The sequence below is a fragment of the Bombina bombina genome, chromosome 1, assembly GCF_027579735.1.
Source record: "Bombina bombina isolate aBomBom1 chromosome 1, aBomBom1.pri, whole genome shotgun sequence".
Classification (NCBI taxonomy): Eukaryota; Metazoa; Chordata; class Amphibia; order Anura; family Bombinatoridae; genus Bombina; species Bombina bombina.
In genome coordinates, this window is record NC_069499.1 from 1,447,233,313 (window position 1) to 1,447,252,537 (window position 19,225).

Consider the following 19,225-nt stretch of genomic DNA (forward strand, 5'->3'; position numbering starts at 1 on the left):
GGGGTTAATACTTGTAGTTAGATTGCGGCGACGTTGGGGGGAGGCAGATTAGGGGTTAATAACTATAATGTAGGGGTCGGCGGTGTTAGGGACAGCAGATTAGGGGTTAATAGCTATAATGTAGGCGGCGGCGATATCGGGTCGGCAGATTAGGGGTTAATACTTGTAGTTAGATTGCGGCGACGTTGGGGGAGGCAGATTAGGGGTTAATAACTATAATGTAGGGGTCGGCGGTGTTAGGGACAGCAGATTAGGGGTTAATAGTTATAATGTAGGCGGCGGCGATATTCGGTCGGCAGATTAGGGGTTAATAAAATAATGCAGGTGTCAGCGATAGCGGAGGCAGCAGATTAGGGGTTAATAAGTGTCAGATTAGGGGTGTTTAGAGACTCGGGGTACATGTTAGGGTGTTAGGTGCAGACTTAGTGTTTCCCCATAGGAAACAATGGGGCTGCGGTGTTAGTTTTTCTTCAGCCGAAACTCCCATTGTTTCCTATGGGGAAATGCCGAATCTTAACGAGCTAATTCGGATTTATTCGGAGATACGGCAGCTATTTCGGATTCATTCGGTAGATTCGGAAGTATTTTAATTCGGAAATCCGAATCGATCCGAATCTCCGAATTTACCGAATTTACCAAATTTCCGAATTAATCCGAAACGAACCGCACATGTCTAGTATACACCCTGTAATAATCATCATGCAGATTCCCCAATGTACAAGGACATTCCATGTAGTGATAGCCCAAAAGAAAATGGGCAGTGACATTTTCTAAATGGTTCCCATGTTTTCTACTTAACCTGTTACAAAACAATATTGAAGGAACATGCAAAGGGACATGTTGGGGTTAATACAATTAAACATTGCTGGATCTATGAGCTCTGTGTTCTTCAGCACAGCTGACCCCCTAGTCCAGTTACAAACTCTGTTGTCCAACGTTAAAGAGACAGTAAAGTAAAAATTAAACTTAAATGGATTGGATAGAGCATGAGAGGTTGGCAAGAAGGATACTGGCACACAAATATACCTACGTGCTTAACTTTAAGGGATGAAGAAATAAATAAGGGTCCTTATCTAGAGTTTGAGAGAATATTGTGAGTTTTATTGCAGGATGACCTGGGAATTTGCAGTCTCTGAAGAGATAAACACATTTAACCTGCATATGATAACTTTATCCTTTTTATAATGCTATAAAATTTTAAGTTTAACAGCTGAATGAAAATATTTTTATTTTCTTTGTGTTCTGGGGCAGGAATATATTTAAAATTAGGCTGTTGCTTGTAAAGGGCAGTTTAACAGCTGAATGAAAATTTGGATTATCCTAACTTGTGAAGGTATAATCTAGATTTTATTAAAGACACAGAGACGAGTATTTTGCTTTCTTTCTTTTACTACTATAATGCAGTTTTAAAAGTATACAGAAAAAATAATCACACAAATAACTGACAATATTTGATATTAACAGTGTACATAAAATAAAGACCAGTGACCAATAAAAAAGGGATACTGGTTAGACAAGAACAAAATGACCAATCAGCTTAAACATGTAGATCATAAACTGCCCAATATCATACAACAAATCCTCTTTCTTTGAAGCTGTTGAAGGGAAAACAATAACAAATAAATAACTGAGTCCTAAAAGACAACAAAATGAGCAAAAAAGAAGAGTCCAGAAGATGAAGACCATCCATGCTGAGGAATCCTGATGATCTGAATAATTCTTAAACCAATCGGAACATTAAAGAAACTGGAACAGACTTGCATGAGGTGGAGATTTATGGATCATCTGAGATGGAAAAAATCCACTGGAAATCAGATCCGGGTTATTGATTGGTAACTAAAACAAAATATATCGTAAAATATGATTAATACAATGATAAAAAAAAAACTTTAACAAAGGGGGGGGGGGGGAATAAATAAATACAATAATATAGATGTGGGAAAATACTTGTCTCTGTGTCTTTAATAAAATCTAGATTATACCTTCACAAGTTAGGAGACTCATATTTTGCTAGTTTAAAGCAAAACTTAACGAAACAAATTAAGAGAGGCATGTTCAATGGGTTTAAAATAATATTGTTTTAAAATAGAATCTGAAGACCAATCGGCTGCATCTAAAATCTGTTGAAGGGTAGCAGCCTTCAAAAATGCCTTAGAAGTGGCTGAACCTCTAACTGAGTGAGCAGGAAAAGACATAAATACCAGCTTTACTCATAACCCATTTAACCCACCTGGCAATAGAGGTAGAAGAAACAGGAAAGTGAGGAGGAACAAATGATAACAAGAGTTGATTTGAGTAAGAAGCACGGAAAGAAGAGGTTCTTATTTCATATTCTTTAAGACATAGAACCACACAGAGAGAAGGTACAGAAGGTAAATAAGGATAAAATATAGAGGTTGAAAAAGATTTGGTTCTTTTGGAAATAAAGAAAGTAACACCTTCTGGAGTAAAATATTTTGAATTAAAATCTAACGCCCTAACATCAGAAACTCTTCTAAAAGAGATTAAACATAAAAGAGTAGCTAATTTAGCAGAAAGTTGTTTCAGAGACATTCATTAGAAGGCCAAGATTTGAAAAGGGAAAAAATAAGATCAACATCCCAAAAAGAGGAATATTTAGGAGCTGGAGGTCTTTTAAGTTTGATAGCTTTCATTAATTTACAAACTAAAGGATGTTGACCTGCAGGGAAATTATTAATAAAAGTATGTTTAGCAGAAATAGCTGATCTAGAAACGTTAATAGTCCTATACGCTAAACCTAGATCGAAGAGAGAAGTGAGACAATTAATAATAGAAGTTATATCCACTGAAAGGGGATTCAGATGTCTCTCCAAGCACCAGCAAGACCATCTGGACCATGCGGAAAAATAGCATTTTTTGGTACCAGGAGTCAAGGAGTCTTGCAAGAGTAACTTGTTGTGATAAGCCTTGAAGAGAAGAAGATTGCCGAAATCAACCAAGCTATGAGACGCAGAGATCCATGAATGATAAGATTGTGAGGAAAACCCTCTGGATCTGACAGAAGAAGAGGGAAAAGAGGAGGAAGAATGGGATGGTTGATAGATAATTCCAGAAGAGATGGGTACCAAGGTTGAGATGGCCACAGGGGAGTGATAAGGAGAATTGAAAGGAGATCCCGTCGGACTACCGAGATTGTTCTCTGAATCATTGAAAACGGGGGAAACGCATATGCTGTTTGAAGAGGCCAAGGATGAAGAAATGCATCGATCGTCAAGGCCTCTGGATCTGGACGCCAACTGAAATAAGGACGAATCTGAAAATTCAGTCTCGAAGCGAACAGATCCATCGAAAAAGGTCCTCGGAGAGACTGAAGCAAATGAAAAACTTGAGTGTGAAGTTTCCAATCGCTCGAGTCTGTCAGATAACAAGAACCCCAATCCACTGCGACATTGGATAAACCTGGAATATATTCTGCTCTGACAGAAATATTTCTGTCCAAGCAAAGGTGAATGAAATCTTTCGTAATATTCGATAAATCTCTCAATTTTTTACCACCGAGATGATTCAGATAACGTACTGCAGAAATATTGTCCATTCTGAGTAAAATGGACACTGGCAAAGAATCTTTGACAAAACTTTTGACTGCAAAAGATCCTGCCAAAAGTTCTAAGCAGTTGATATGAAAACTTTTTTCTTCTGAGGACCAATTTCCGCCCATAATTGAGGGGCCGCAACGAGCTCCCCAGCCCAAACGACTGGCATCGGATTCTATCATTAAATCCGGAGCTGTTCCAAAAATGTCTCTCCCATTCCAAGCTGCTATGTGGGAGAGCCACCATGAGAGTTCTACTTTGGCTTGTGAAGATAGAGGGATCAAGTGAGAATATGAAAAACCTTTCTGAAGATGAAAGATTTTCAAACGTTGAAGTTCCCTGTAGTGAAGAGGAGCAGGGAAAATAGCCTGAATAGAGGATGAAAGTAACCCAACTATTCTGGCTATAGTCCTGATGGGAATCATAGATAAGGAAAGAGTTTTTGAAATTTCTTTCTTGATATTCACAATTTTGTCCCTGGGCAGACTGAGCGTAGAATTCACAGTGTCTATTTGAAACTCCAAAAAGGTTAAAGATTTGGTAGGGAAAAGAACAGATTTCAGTTTGTTGACTAAGAAGCCTAAATTCTCTAAAATATGAATGGTGAGTTGGAGTTGAGATTGTAAAGTAACAGAGTTCTGATTCATAATTAAAATATCGTCTAGATATATAATAAGACGGACACCTCTTAATCGAAGCCAAGAAATAATTGGCTTCATTAATTTGGTTAATATCCAAGGTGCTGAAGAAAGACCGAAAGGCATACAAGTAAAACTCCATACTTTGTCTTCCCAAATAAAGGTCAATAATTTCCTGTGATCTTGGGCTACAGGAACCGTGAGATATGTATCTGTCAGAGCTAATCTGACTAGAAAATTGTTGTCTTAAAGGCAATCTCTGAGAAGATGTATGCCTTCCATTTTGAAATGTTGATAAACAACGTAGGCGTTTAGAGACCTTAAATTTATAACTGGCTGAAATTGACCGTTTTTCTTTTTTACAATGAAAAGATTGCTGAGAAAACAATTTTGAGGATTTGACGCTGGTTCTATGGCTTGTTTTGATAAAAGGTTTGATATTTTGGTTTGAACCAACGTTCTGTCTGAAACTGAGAATTTTATTGGATGAGGGAGACAGTTTTGAATAGGAGGAGAAATAAAATCTATATAAAGACCTGAAATCGTTTGAATAACCCATTGATCTGTTGTAATAAGGTTCCAATTGTGAGCAAACAGAGCTATTCTGCCTCCTATAATGTTTTGGAAAGAAATATGTGAGGGAAGAAAAGAAAAATTTACCTTGAGGGGGACGATATCTCTGTCTTGAACGTTGCCATCTGGGATTCCAAGGTCTTCCTCTGGAAGGGAAAAAAACAGTGGAGATTGGATTTTGAAATTGTCTGTGTTGTTGAGATTGGAACTGTTGGTAAGAGTATTGAGACCGATTTGGATAGGATGCTTGGCCAGGAAAGCAGCCTCTTCCTTCCCCGGCCTGATCAGAAAAACGATCCTGATAAAAAAATTTCTTCATTGAAGTTCTCACTTTGTTCAGGTTTGAAAAAGTATTTACATAGTTGTTTAAATCTTTAATAAAAGTCTCCAAATAATAAACCATTGGTATCAGAATGGATTTCATTGACTGCAAAATCTGAAACCCTGGGGTCAATTCTTCTAAGTATGTTACATCTAGGTTCTGTATACATAGCAGAATTAGCGTTACCTAGAAAACTAAGTATTCTTTGGAGCCATTCTCTAACGACAATTGGATCCATCATAGATTTGTCAAAGACTGCTTGTTCAGATAACTCAAATAGCTTAGCTAATGGGCCTACGGTATCTAACATCTTGTCCTGACAAATCTTCCATGCTCTATCCATTCCTTTTTTAAGTTTAAACCCTGGAGTACCAATGAATTTTAAGATCTTAGGATCAACCTCTGGAGTACAACCAGCATTATTAGGAAAGATAGGCCTGGGACATTCAGCTCTCATCTTATTACGAGAGTCCCTTTTTTATGGTTTACGAAGTTGAAAGTCTATAAATTCAGCTAAATCATTAGAGGGACACCATTCAGCTGATCTGGGATGGTGTAATTCATCTGCATAAAATTTTCCTTCCTCTGTGTCCAAATGTTTACACTTTTTTAAGGATTTTTTACATTTCTTATTTTTTGGAGAAACTGAAGAGTCCTCTGATGAATATTGGGTAATGTATTCATCAGAAATATGTGATTCATAAGACTCTTCAGAATTATAATCAGAGGAGGAACAATTATATTGAGACCTTTTAGTGGCTACAGTATCTCCCATAAGTAACCTCTTGGGAGTAGAGGAAATAGCAGGTGTTTTCCTTCCTTTCCTGCAAGGAATTTGAGAACCAGAAATCATCTGGCGTGATTTTTTAATACATTTTTTGCTAGTCTTAACGGCACTAGAAACAGGTCTCTTACGCTTAACAGCTTTCTTGCCACTAGACTTATCAATTAAAGTAGACATTTTTCCTAAAAACTTATTCATAGAAAAATCTATAATTTTGTTAACTCCTACATTTAGAGGATTATCAGATTCAATATTCTGAGTAATTTTTTTAAAATTGTAAATTAATTAATTGTTTAGTAATATAAGAAAAGACCCCAGATAAATAAAACAATTTTTTTTAAAATGCAGAAAATAAAATATTTTTAAAACATCAAATCTGAACAAAAAATTAATGAATAATAATTTGTCAAGAAACAAAAAATAAACTAAACAGTCACTAGATGGAGACAAAGACCGTAAAATGTTGTAAAATGAAACCGGAATAGCTAGCAGTAACAAAAAAATAAATGTAACTAATTTCTATAACGAAGCCAGATGAGATGGTGCTACTAGATTTTACACTGAGGTAATGTGGGCGGGAAAACAAATGCTGCGTCACTACTGACGAAAAAACAAGATGGTGCCAACTGCACCTGCGCACTGAATAAAGGGGAGATAGAACAGGGAAGGAGGGGGGGGCGGAGCCGGCTGCCGAACATGATGGCCGCACAGTGAGTGAGCTCCGTGAGCCGTTACCCGAGGCAAGAAAGAAAGCTACAGTTCAGGTGCCATAACCGGGCTGTTTCTCACCCTTAGTGTAGGGGAACATGACCGCAACTACCCGCTGAACCTCTACAACATAGGAGAGGTTAATCTCCTCAATATAAGGAACCGAAGCCAGCGGACGCCATCTTGGACCTAACTGCTGCAAACAAACATGGCTATACATCGCTAAGCTAACCATCCAGCCCAAGCATTATAAACTGTAAGTGCTTATTTTATCCTATACGATCTACATTTATAGCGACGCTATGCTTGCCTACCTTTGATGACAGTAATTGTATAGCACACGTGGCACAACGCAGATACCTGCTAATGATCTATCCTGGAAGTTGTGCTGTTATGGGCCCCTATAGATCCCTGCAACATTTTCATGTGTAAGACAAACAAACTAAGAGGTGGGAAGCTCAGCAAAAACATTTGAATTGGGATTACTCAAGATTGGCATGTAAATACCCCTAACTACGCACTATCACAGCTCACCTAGTATATGGTTAGGGAGACGCTATACCTATATACATGCTGCATAGCAACGCTTCTCATTCATTGGATTTACAAAAAGATCCTGTGGGACTGTAAATAATATTTAATTCCATCAACATGTCACCAAAAAGAGCACCTAAGCAAGTTAAATCAGTTAAAAACATAGCGGCTACAAATCAATCTGTGAGCTCATTTTTTAAAGTGTCTGATCACAGCCAAGATACACCAAAGGAACACTATTACTGAGTACCTGCAAGGCCTTTTCTCGCACCTCTTAGGCCCATCATCAACAATAGACACCTCCATGGACAGAGCTCACAGAGCGCTGAGACCGAAACCTCCGGACCAAGCACCACCACGTGATGTTGTTTTAAAGCTAAAGGATTACCAAGCAAGAGAAGAAATACTTCGAGCAGCCAGACAACTCAAAGAAATAACCTTCCAGAACAGCCGTCTACAGATATTCATGGATCTTGCGCCACGCACACTACAAAGAAGAAGAGACTTTCTCCCTCTCACGTCTCTCCTCAGAGCAAGAGGAATAATGTATAGATGGGGGTACCCCTGCTCCATACAAGTATCCCATAAAGGAACTAAGCTTATTTGCAAATCTCTCTCGGATGCTGCTGCCTTCTGTTCCGATCTGGGGATAGATCCCCCTCCGTCAACCACGGACCCAGATGATTAACCACTACCTAATAAGTCACTGCCACAGAGACCCCCACGTAACCCATGGGTGCAAGCTAAACCAAGAAAGACAAAGAATTCTACTGTGGTAGCCCCCACAGACATTCCATGATCTCGATTGCTCACCGGAGTGGTGAGATATACTTAAAGTGCCTTAATGCTTATTAAACCTGTATAGTTTGATCTTTCCTTTTCATCCCACAGGTTAATAATGTGCTATCGAATAGAACTTTTCAGACTTTATTATGTAGCTGACAAATGTTTGTTTAAATGCCTATATAATTCATTCAATTTAATATAGGCCAAATACCTGGTACCTAATTCTGTTACATTTTTTAGAATGGGTAAGGCCTGACTTCCCCGTTTAAGTGACACAGGATGTCACACCATTTGTTTGTAATGTTGTTATTGTTGTTGTTGATGTTGTTGTCTTGTTTACTTGTTGTTTTCATTTTGTTCATATTCACCACATTGTGATGTTTGTTGTACTGCATTCATGTGACAGGTATAGACCTACCAAACTATTTTGCACTATGCCATCCAATGCTACTTGAAAATATAGGTCTGCAGCCTATTACCATATTCATGTATCCACAGCTATCCATTCTAAGTGTGCAAGCATATAGCTAAATGAGTAATACACAATCCATTAGGCTTATGACACAGAATGTCAAGGGGTTTAATATTCCACGTAAACGTTCCAAAGCATTTATCGATGTCTCTCACAAAGGAATAGACATCTTGTTTTTACAAGAGACTCACTATCTAGATGGCCAGGAACCCTCTTTCTTTTCGACCCCATATCCCACACACTATCACAGCAGCCACGCTTCCAAAAAAGTCTCAGGTGTCAGCATCCTACTCCATAGATCTTTACCCTTTCACTTACAACAGATAGAGAGAGATGATGAAGGACGATACCTAGCCCTACTGGGCTTACTGGCAGGTAGACCTATCACTTTAGTCAATATATATATCCCTAACACCCACCAGGCCGCCTTTTCCCGCAAAATTACAAACAAAATACTATCTTTCTCTAAGGGACCACTTATCATCGGAGGAGACCTTAACACCCCATTAAATCCATCACTGGATAGCTCTACCGCCCGCTCACACATGTCTAAACGTTCTCTCAAGTCAATGAGAGATGACCTGCTGCTACTAGGAGTGCATGATATCTGGAGAGTTCAACATCACACTAAAAAAGAATTCACTTTCTACTCCACCCCTAATCACTCACACTCACGAATAGACTATATATTTATAGACTACCCTACTATAGCCTATGCTTCAAACGCGGAAATATCCCCTACTGCATGGTCGGATCACTCAGCTGTCACATGCTCTTTGTATTGGTCCGCCTTGCCTCACAAACCTTTTCAATGGCGATTAGATGAAACACTATTAAAAAATGATCTTACACTAAAACATATAGAAACCTTCTTGACAGAATTTTTTAATACCAACAACACACCCGATGTAAGCCCTTATAATATATGGGAAGCTCATAAATGTACTCTGAGGGGTGAATTAATAAAACTTAAATCTATCCAACAGAAAAAATATAGAACCCTATATCAGGAAGCTACTACACATTATCAGCAGACGGTCCGCCTTCATAAAATGAACCCTAGAGACGTCACCTTACAGACACAACTAGATCAGGCTAAACACAGGCTTACAGAGCTCCTGGACCAAACAGCACAAACACAGGTACTCAGGCTCCAACAAAAATACTATCTAGAGGGAAATAGACCAGGTAGGCTATTGGCTAGGGTGGTCAAGATCCCCAAGGAGGGAATACTGTGGAGACCCAAAGAATTGCAGAGATTTTTAAAAACTATTATTCTGACCTGTATAATCTGTTACCAGATAGAGATGTCAGTATCCACCAAAACAATTGCCTACAATATTTAAATTCCTTATCTTTCCCAACTATCTCAGAGGAACACTCAGACATGCTGACAGCACCAATTACTGCTGAAGAGGTTGCAGTGGCGATCAAATCCCTTAAATCAGGGAAAAGCCCTGGCCCTGATGGGATCACAGGCACTTACTATAAGAAATTCAATCATATAATCATGCCATACTTACTATCGGTATTCAACCATATTGAAAGCACTAAAGGTCTACCACCCTCCATGTTAGAAGCAATAGTTACAGTGCTACCTAAACCCCATAAAGACCCAACAATACCATCAAACTACCGCCCTATTTCGTTACTTAATGTAGACATTAAGATTTATGCCAAGATCCTTGCCACAAGAGTAAATAAGTTACTACCTTCCCTTATCCATGCTGATCAGGTGGGCTTTGTGCCGCAGAGGGAGGCTAAAGAAAATACAGTGAAAATTTTACACCTCATACAATATGTTATGACACCCCCTTTCTTTTAGTTTCGACAGACGCTGAAAAAGCTTTCGACAGACTTGACTGGACCTTCTTAAGACTTACGCTACAAAAATTTGGCTTCCCCAATAGCTTTATTCAAAGGATCTTTGCATTATATAACTCACCTACAGCCAAAATCAGAGTCAATGGGTCGCTATCTTCCTCTTTCAATATCTCAAACGGTACTCGTCAAGGATGCCCACTCTCCCCATTACTATTTGCATTGTCCATGGAAGCCTTGGCCATCACACTATGTAACAATCCTGACATACACGGACTCACAATAAACTCTACTAACCACAAATTAGCGTTATATGCAGATGACCTACTATTGACCCTCACAAGACCAATACCTTCTCTCTCTGTGGTGCAGAGCTCCCTGGTGCAGTTTGGCGCTTGCTCTAACTACCTGGTGAACCAGCGCAAATCTGAAATTCTCCCAATTAACATACCTGAGAAGGACTTAGACACATTAAAACAACATTCACCCTATATAGTACAAAAAGATTCACTAAAATATTTAGGAGTTTATCTGTCCGCAAGATCTCAACTACTGTTTGAGTTGAATTATGAATCTCTCTTAACTACCATTACAAAAGATATGTCATTGTGGATACACAAAAAGATATCCTGGTTGGGCCGAATTGGGATTACTAAAATGATCATTCTCCCCAAAATTTTATACTTATTTCAAACCCTCCCAATACCACTCCCTATATCATACCTACCCAAATTACAAGCAATTGTCAACTCCTACATCTGGAGAAAACGACCACCAAGAGTTGCTAGATCCACACTTTATTTAACGAAGGAATCTGGGGGCCTGGGAGCACCAGATCTATCCAAATATCGCCAGGCGGTATTTTTGAGGAGGATCGTAGACTGGTGCACGATATCTACACCAAATTACAAAATCTGGCTAACTTTGGAACATGAAATTACTCACACATCCCAGTTAGGGGCCTTCTGCTGGCAACCTAAAAATAATATACCACCCATCATTTCTAGGAATCCCATCATCGGGGAGACCTTCAAAGTATGGTCCACTGTCACACGTGTACACCAACATATCACCTCAGTCCCTTCCCCGTTAACAACTGTACTTTACAATATAGACTTTTCAATAGGACTATCCATATCCCCTAAATCAATAGATAATCTGAATAGCGCACTACCTGTATATACCCTCATGGAAGCAGGAGACTTAATACCTCATTCTTACCTAGAAAATCTTAATATAACACATTTTTCCCATTGGTATAGATACAGCTTAAACATTTCATCAGCTCCTATCGGAATAAACCCTTGCTATCCAGGGAACGAACTCTCTTTGAAAAAATGTGCACACAAGATACCCCACCCCAACCATGCAATATCTGCACTATACCAGTTACTTATCACACCTACAAAAATTACCCAAACCTCAACGGTGGCATCCTGGCATAGGGAACTCCCATACACCCTTACGGAACAAGAATGGTATACTATTTTTCAAAATATCTCCAGATCTGCCCACTCAGCAACGGTCTTGGAGACCAACTACAAATTTCTTCTCAGATGGTACCTTACTCCTCAAAGATTAAAATATATCTTCCCTGAAGCATCTGATAGATGCTGGAGGAAATGCTTAGGGGAAGGCACAACATTTCATATATGGTGGACATGCCCTCGAATAGGTCAATTTTGGCGGGATATTAATGAAACTATGTGCAATCTCTTAAATAGTGAAATCCCCTTAGACCCTATCATTTATTTATTCCATGTCACCCCCAAGCTCCCTTTCAAACGCTATACTGCAATCCTCCGTCTAGCCATCAGCAGTGCGAAACAGATAATACCCAGGTTGTGGAAAACTGATAAAACCCCCACTTTACAACTGTGGATAGAACAAATGAACCGTAACCTAACTTTGGAGAGATACTTTTACTATGTTAAAGGGAGGTTAGATTTTTATGCTGAACTGCTATTTCAATGGGAGTCACATTTTTTAGTAGGACAGAACTGAAGGTGTATGTATCGACATACTATATCATATATTTCCTCCCTTGCACAGAACTTGATATCTGCTCTCCTTGTAAACACTCTGGAACACCCCACAGTAATAGTAGCTAAGATCTTATGTTAATGCTGGAAACAGATATTAAAGGTCAATTATAGAAACCCTATTTGTTATGAGAATATAAACCCTGTCTTGTTATGTATCTTGTAAATGTTATAAAATGTTGGATAACATGTTGTATTCATTTTGAAATACCACAAATAAAAGATTGAAAAAAAAAAAAAAAGAACAGGGAAGGAGAAAGAACAGCAGCAAAAACCTAGAGAAGAAAAAAGGTCTTTGAAATGCCCAATAACAAAATAAAGAGAAAACGGACCAAAGTAAGTGAGAGGTCAAGACAGGGATAAGAATATAAAAAAACGGATGTAAATAAACTTTAGAAAATAACAAATAAGATATGTATGTACATATAAAAGGAACAAAATATACATACAATTATGTCAAACGAAGTTAATATATAAATTAACTTTTGCAAAACGATGAAAACAATATTTATTTATTATAGAGCACAGAACGAATACTTATCTCTTCAACAGCAGTAAAAGAAAGAGGATTTGTTGTATGATATTGGGTGGTTTATGATCTACATGTTTAAGCTGATTGGTCAGTTTGTTCTTGTCTAACCAGTATCCCTTTTTTATTTGTCACTGGTCTTTATTTTATGTACACTGTCATTTTCAAATATTGTCAGTTATTTGTGTTATTATTTTTTCTGTATAGTTTTAAAACTGCATTATAGTAGTAAAAGAAAGAAAGCAAAATATGAGTCTCAGCTCTTGTAATAAAATCCTTGTATTTTCCTTGAGTTCTGGGGCAGGAATGTCCATGCCGACATACAAGAAAAATAGAAGTGAGGTATAAAAGATGTAAGTGGCTATGCTTACATTTAAAAATCTCAAACTAATATGAGGTATTGGATAGCATTAAAAGTCTTAAAACGTAGTATTACAGTTTGTATATAAATGGACACTCTCCTTGTGCATGTAGCGCACAGTATCCTATACGACCTGTCAGTTCAAGTGGTTGCAACGCCCTTTAAATGTTCAATATTCCTAATGTGTTTCGAAGGTTTAAAGATTAGTTCCTTCTTCATCAGAGGATAAAAGTTTGTTGACGTTGAATTCATTTTTAAAAATCTATGAGGCTGCTGCACACCTCCATTTGCACAATGCTTCATGATTGGCTCGGTGGGGTCATGTGAGAACATTGCGTCGCTGTCAGAGTAGATTTACTCCTCTGTGTAGCTCAAAACATTTTCTCATTGCTACCATAGGCTGTTCTTCTGTCACATGACTCCATCGTTACATAGACTATTAAAAAAAACTGAATTTTACTCCTCAGTGCAGCTAAATACATTTTTCCATTACTACAATAGGCTATTCTTATATCACATGGCCCAATCATTATAGAGAATATAAAACAAATTGTTGCAAATAATTTACATTATATTCATTGATCACAATGTTAACCAAAACAGTTACATCCCCCACAGCTGCTCTGTATTCCTAGCTAATTGTTATAGATCAATTACACTGTATTCAGTGGTCGCATTATGATAATCCAATTATATTGGCATTTGCAGAATACAGTTATCATTATTAAATGGAAATTATATGCACAATTATTCTTTTAAGAATCAGACAAAACGTGATTTTAAACAAATTTGCAATTTAATTCCATTATCTAAATTGTTTCATTCTCTTGGTATACTTAGTTGAAAAGCATATCTAGGCAGGCTCAGAAGCAGCAATGCATTACAGTGGGAGCTAGCTGCTGATTGGTGGCTGCACAAAAATGCCTCTTTTTATTGGTTCATCAGATGTCTTCAGATATCTCTCATTAGTGCATAGCTGCTCCTTCAAAAAAGAATACCAAGAACATGAAGTAAACTGGATAAAATAAGTAAATTGGAAAGTGGTTTAAAATCAAATCTATTTTAAGCATGAAAAATAAGAAAAAGATAAATGTTGGGTTTCATGTTTTAACTTGCATAGCCTAAAAACAGAATTTATGTTTACCTGATAAATTACTTTCTCCAACGGTGTGTCCGGTCCACGGCGTCATCCTTACTTGTGGGATATTCTCTTCCCCAACAGGAAATGGCAAAGAGCCCAGCAAAGCTGGTCACATGATCCCTCCTAGGCTCCGCCTACCCCAGTCATTCGACCGACGTTAAGGAGGAATATTTGCATAGGAGAAACCATATGATACCGTGGTGACTGTAGTTAAAGAAAATAAATTATCAGACCTGATTAAAAAACCAGGGCGGGCCGTGGACCGGACACACCGTTGGAGAAAGTAATTTATCAGGTAAACATAAATTCTGTTTTCTCCAACATAGGTGTGTCCGGTCCACGGCGTCATCCTTACTTGTGGGAACCAATACCAAAGCTTTAGGACACGGATGAAGGGAGGGAGCAAATCAGGTCACCTAAATGGAAGGCACCACGGCTTGCAAAACCTTTCTCCCAAAAATAGCCTCAGAAGAAGCAAAAGTATCAAACTTGTAAAATTTGGTAAAAGTGTGCAGTGAAGACCAAGTCGCTGCCCTACATATCTGATCAACAGAAGCCTCGTTCTTGAAGGCCCATGTGGAAGCCACAGCCCTAGTGGAATGAGCTGTGATTCTTTCAGGAGGCTGCCGTCCGGCAGTCTCGTAAGCCAATCTGATGATGCTTTTAATCCAAAAAGAGAGAGAGGTAGAAGTTGCTTTTTGACCTCTCCTTTTACCAGAATAAACAACAAACAAGGAAGATGTTTGTCTAAAATCCTTTGTAGCATCTAAATAGAATTTTAGAGCGCGAACAACATCCAAATTGTGCAACAAACGTTCCTTCTTCGAAACTGGTTTCGGACACAAAGAAGGCACGACTATCTCCTGGTTAATGTTTTTGTTAGAAACAACTTTTGGAAGAAAACCAGGTTTAGTACGTAAAACCACCTTATCTGCATGGAACACCAGATAAGGAGGAGAACACTGCAGAGCAGATAATTCTGAAACTCTTCTAGCAGAAGAAATTGCAACCAAAAACAAAACTTTCCAAGATAATAACTTAATATCAACGGAATGTAAGGGTTCAAACGGAACCCCCTGAAGAACTGAAAGAACCAAGTTGAGACTCCAAGGAGGAGTCAAAGGTTTGTAAACAGGCTTGATTCTAACCAGAGCCTGAACAAAGGCTTGAACATCTGGCACAGCTGCCAGTTTTTTGTGAAGTAACACAGACAAGGCAGAAATCTGTCCCTTCAAGGAACTTGCAGATAATCCTTTCTCCAATCCTTCTTGAAGAAAGGATAGAATCTTAGGAATCTTTACCTTGTCCCAAGGGAATCCTTTAGATTCACACCAACAGATATATTTTTTCCATATTTTGTGGTAAATTTTTCTAGTTACAGGCTTTCTGGCCTGAACAAGAGTATCAATAACAGAATCTGAGAACCCTCGTTTTGATAAGATCAAGCGTTCAATCTCCAAGCAGTCAGCTGGAGTGAGACCAGATTCGGATGTTCGAACGGACCTTGAACAAGAAGGTCTCGTCTCAAAGGTAGCTTCCATGGTGGAGCCGATGACATATTCACCAGATCTGCATACCAAGTCCTGCGTGGCCACGCAGGAGCTATCAAGATCACCGACGCCCTCTCCTGATTGATCCTGGCTACCAGCCTGGGGATGAGAGGAAACGGCGGGAATACATAAGCTAGTTTGAAGGTCCAAGGTGCTACTAGTGCATCTACTAGAGTCGCCTTGGGATCCCTGGATCTGGACCCGTAGCAAGGAACCTTGAAGTTCTGACGAGAGGCCATCAGATCCATGTCTGGAATGCCCCACAGTTGAGTAATTTGGGCAAAGATTTCCGGATGGAGGTCCCACTCCCCCGGATGTAATGTCTGACGACTCAGAAAATCCGCTTCCCAATTTTCCACTCCTGGGATGTGGATTGCAGACAGGTGGCAGGAGTGAGTCTCCGCCCATTGAATGATTTTGGTCACTTCTTCCATCGCCAGGGAACTCCTTGTTCCCCCCTGATGGTTGATGTACGCAACAGTCGTCATGTTGTCTGATTGAAACCGTATGAACTTGGCCTTTGCTAGCTGAGGCCAAGCCTTGAGAGCATTGAATATCGCTCTCAGTTCCAGAATATTTATCGGTAGAAGAGATTCTTCCCGAGACCAAAGACCCTGAGCTTTCAGGGATCCCCAGACCGCGCCCCAGCCCATCAGACTGGCGTCGGTCGTGACAATGACCCACTCTGGTCTGCGGAAGGTCATCCCTTGTGACAGGTTGTCCAGGGACAGCCACCAACGGAGTGAGTCTCTGGTCCTCTGATTTACTTGTATCTTCGGAGACAAGTCTGTATAGTCCCCATTCCACTGACTGAGCATGCACAGTTGTAATGGTCTTAGATGAATGCGCGCAAAAGGAACTATGTCCATTGCCGCTACCATCAAACCTATTACTTCCATGCACTGCGCTATGGAAGGAAGAGGAACGGAATGAAGTGTTTGACAAGAGTTTAGAAGTTTTGTTTTTCTGGCCTCTGTCAGAAAAATCCTCATTTCTAAGGAGTCTATTATTGTTCCCAAGAAGGGAACCCTTGTCGACGGAGATAGAGAACTCTTTTCCACGTTCACTTTCCATCCGTGAGATCTGAGAAAGGCCAGGACTATGTCCGTGTGAGCCTTTGCTTGAGGAAGGGACGACGCTTGAATCAGAATGTCGTCCAAGTAAGGTACTACTGCAATGCCCCTTGGTCTTAGCACCGCTAGAAGGGACCCTAGTACCTTTGTGAAAATCCTTGGAGCAGTGGCTAATCCGAAAGGAAGCACCACGAACTGGTAATGCTTGTCCAGGAATGCGAACCTTAGGAACCGATGATGTTCCTTGTGGATAGGAATATGTAGATACGCATCCTTTAAATCCACCGTGGTCATGAATTGACCTTCCTGGATGGAAGGAAGAATTGTTCGAATGGTTTCCATTTTGAACGATGGAACCTTGAGAAACTTGTTTAAGATCTTGAGATCTAAGATTGGTCTGAACGTTCCCTCTTTTTTGGGAACTATGAACAGATTGGAGTAGGACCCCATCCCTTGTTCTCCTAATGGAACAGGATGAATCACTCCCATTTTTAACAGGTCTTCTACACAATGTAAGAATGCCTGTCTCTTTATGTGGTCTGAAGACAATTGAGACCTGTGGAACCTCCCCCTTGGGGGAAGCCCCTTGAATTCCAGAAGATAACCTTGGGACACTATTTCTAGTGCCCAAGGATCCAGAACATCTCTTGCCCAAGCCTGAGCGAAGAGAGAGAGTCTGCCCCCCACCAGATCCGGTCCCGGATCGGGGGCCAACATTTCATGCTGTCTTGGTAGCAGTGGCAGGTTTCTTGGCCTGCTTTCCCTTGTTCCAGCCTTGCATTGGTCTCCAGGCTGGCTTGGCTTGAGAAGTATTACCCTCTTGCTTAGAGGACGTAGCACTTGGGGCTGGTCCGTTTCTACGAAAGGGACGAAAATTAGGTTTATTTTTGGCCTTGAAAGACCTATCCTGAGGAAGGGCGTGGCCCTTACCCCCAGTGATATCAGAGATAATCTCTTTCAAGTCAGGGCCAAACAGCGTTTTCCCCTTGAAAGGAATGTTAAGGAGTTTGTTCTTGGAAGACGCATCCGCTGACCAAGATTTCAACCAAAGCGCTCTACGCGCCACAATAGCAAACCCAGAATTCTTCGCCGCTAACCTAGCCAATTGCAAAGTGGCGTCTAGGGTGAAAGAATTAGCCAATTTGAGAGCACGGATTCTGTCCATAATCTCCTCATAAGGAGGAGAATCACTATCGATCGCCTTTACTAGCTCATCGAACCAGAAACACGCGGCTGTAGTGACAGGGACAACGCATGAAATTGGTTGTAGAAGGTAACCTTGCTGAACAAACATCTTTTTAAGCAAACCTTCTAATTTTTTATCCATAGGATCTTTGAAAGCACAACTATCTTCTATGGGTATAGTGGTGCGTTTGTTTAAAGTAGAAACCGCTCCCTCGACCTTGGGGACAGTCTGCCATAAGTCCTTTCTAGGGTCGACCATAGGAAACAATTTTTTAAATATGGGGGGAGGGACGAAAGGTATACCGGGCCTTTCCCATTCTTTATTTAATGTCCGCCACCCGCTTGGGTATAGGAAAAGCTTCTGGGAGCCCCGGGACCTCTAAGAACTTGTCCATTTTACATAGTTTCTCTGGGATGATCAAATTCTCACAATCATCCAGAGTGGATAATACCTCCTTAAGCAGAGCGCGGAGATGTTCCAACTTAAATTTAAATGTAATCACATCGGGTTCAGCTTGTTGAGAAATTTTCCCTGAATCTGAAATTTCTCCCTCAGACAAAACCTCCCTGGCCCCCTCAGACTGGTGTAGGGGCATTTCAGAACCATTATCATCAGCGTCCTCATGCTCTTCAGTATCTAAAACAGAGCAGTCGCGCTTACGCTGATAAGTGGGCATTTTGGCTAAAATGTTTTTGATAGAATTATCCATGACAGCCGTTAATTGTTGCATAGTAAGGAGTATTGGCGCGCTAGATGTACTAGGGGCCTCCTGAGTGGGCAAGACTCGTGTAGACGAAGGAGGGAATGATGCAGTACCATGCTTACTCCCCTCACTTGAGGAATCATCTTGGGCATCATTTTCAGTGTCACATAAATCACATTTATTTAAATGAGAAGGAACCTTGGCTTCCCCACATTCAGAACACAGTCTATCTGGTAGTTCAGACATGTTAAACAGGCATAAACTTGATAACAAAGTACAAAAAACGTTTTAAAATAAAACCGTTACTGTCACTTTAAATTTTAAACTGAACACACTTTATTACTGCAATTGCGAAAAAGTATGAAGGAATTGTTCAAAATTCACCAAATTTTCACCACAGTGTCTTAAAGCCTTAAAAGTATTGCACACCAAATTTGGAAGCTTTAAC

At 39.8% G+C, this 19,225-nt stretch overlaps 1 protein-coding gene across 1 annotated transcript in view; it reads right to left on the minus strand.

The window, feature by feature from the left end:
• Positions 1–1,509: 1,509 nt before the first annotated feature.
• Positions 1,510–19,225, minus strand: part of LOC128666278 (olfactory receptor 1019-like) — a 28,819-nt gene continuing 11,103 nt past the window's right edge. Inside the window, exons 2-4 of the mRNA XM_053720765.1 lie at positions 4,853–5,045; positions 1,758–1,836; positions 1,510–1,634 (exon numbers count right to left, since the gene is read on the minus strand). Coding sequence (XP_053576740.1) covers positions 1,510–1,634; positions 1,758–1,836; positions 4,853–5,045 — 397 coding nt within the window. The remainder of the gene's footprint in view (positions 1,635–1,757; positions 1,837–4,852; positions 5,046–19,225) is intronic.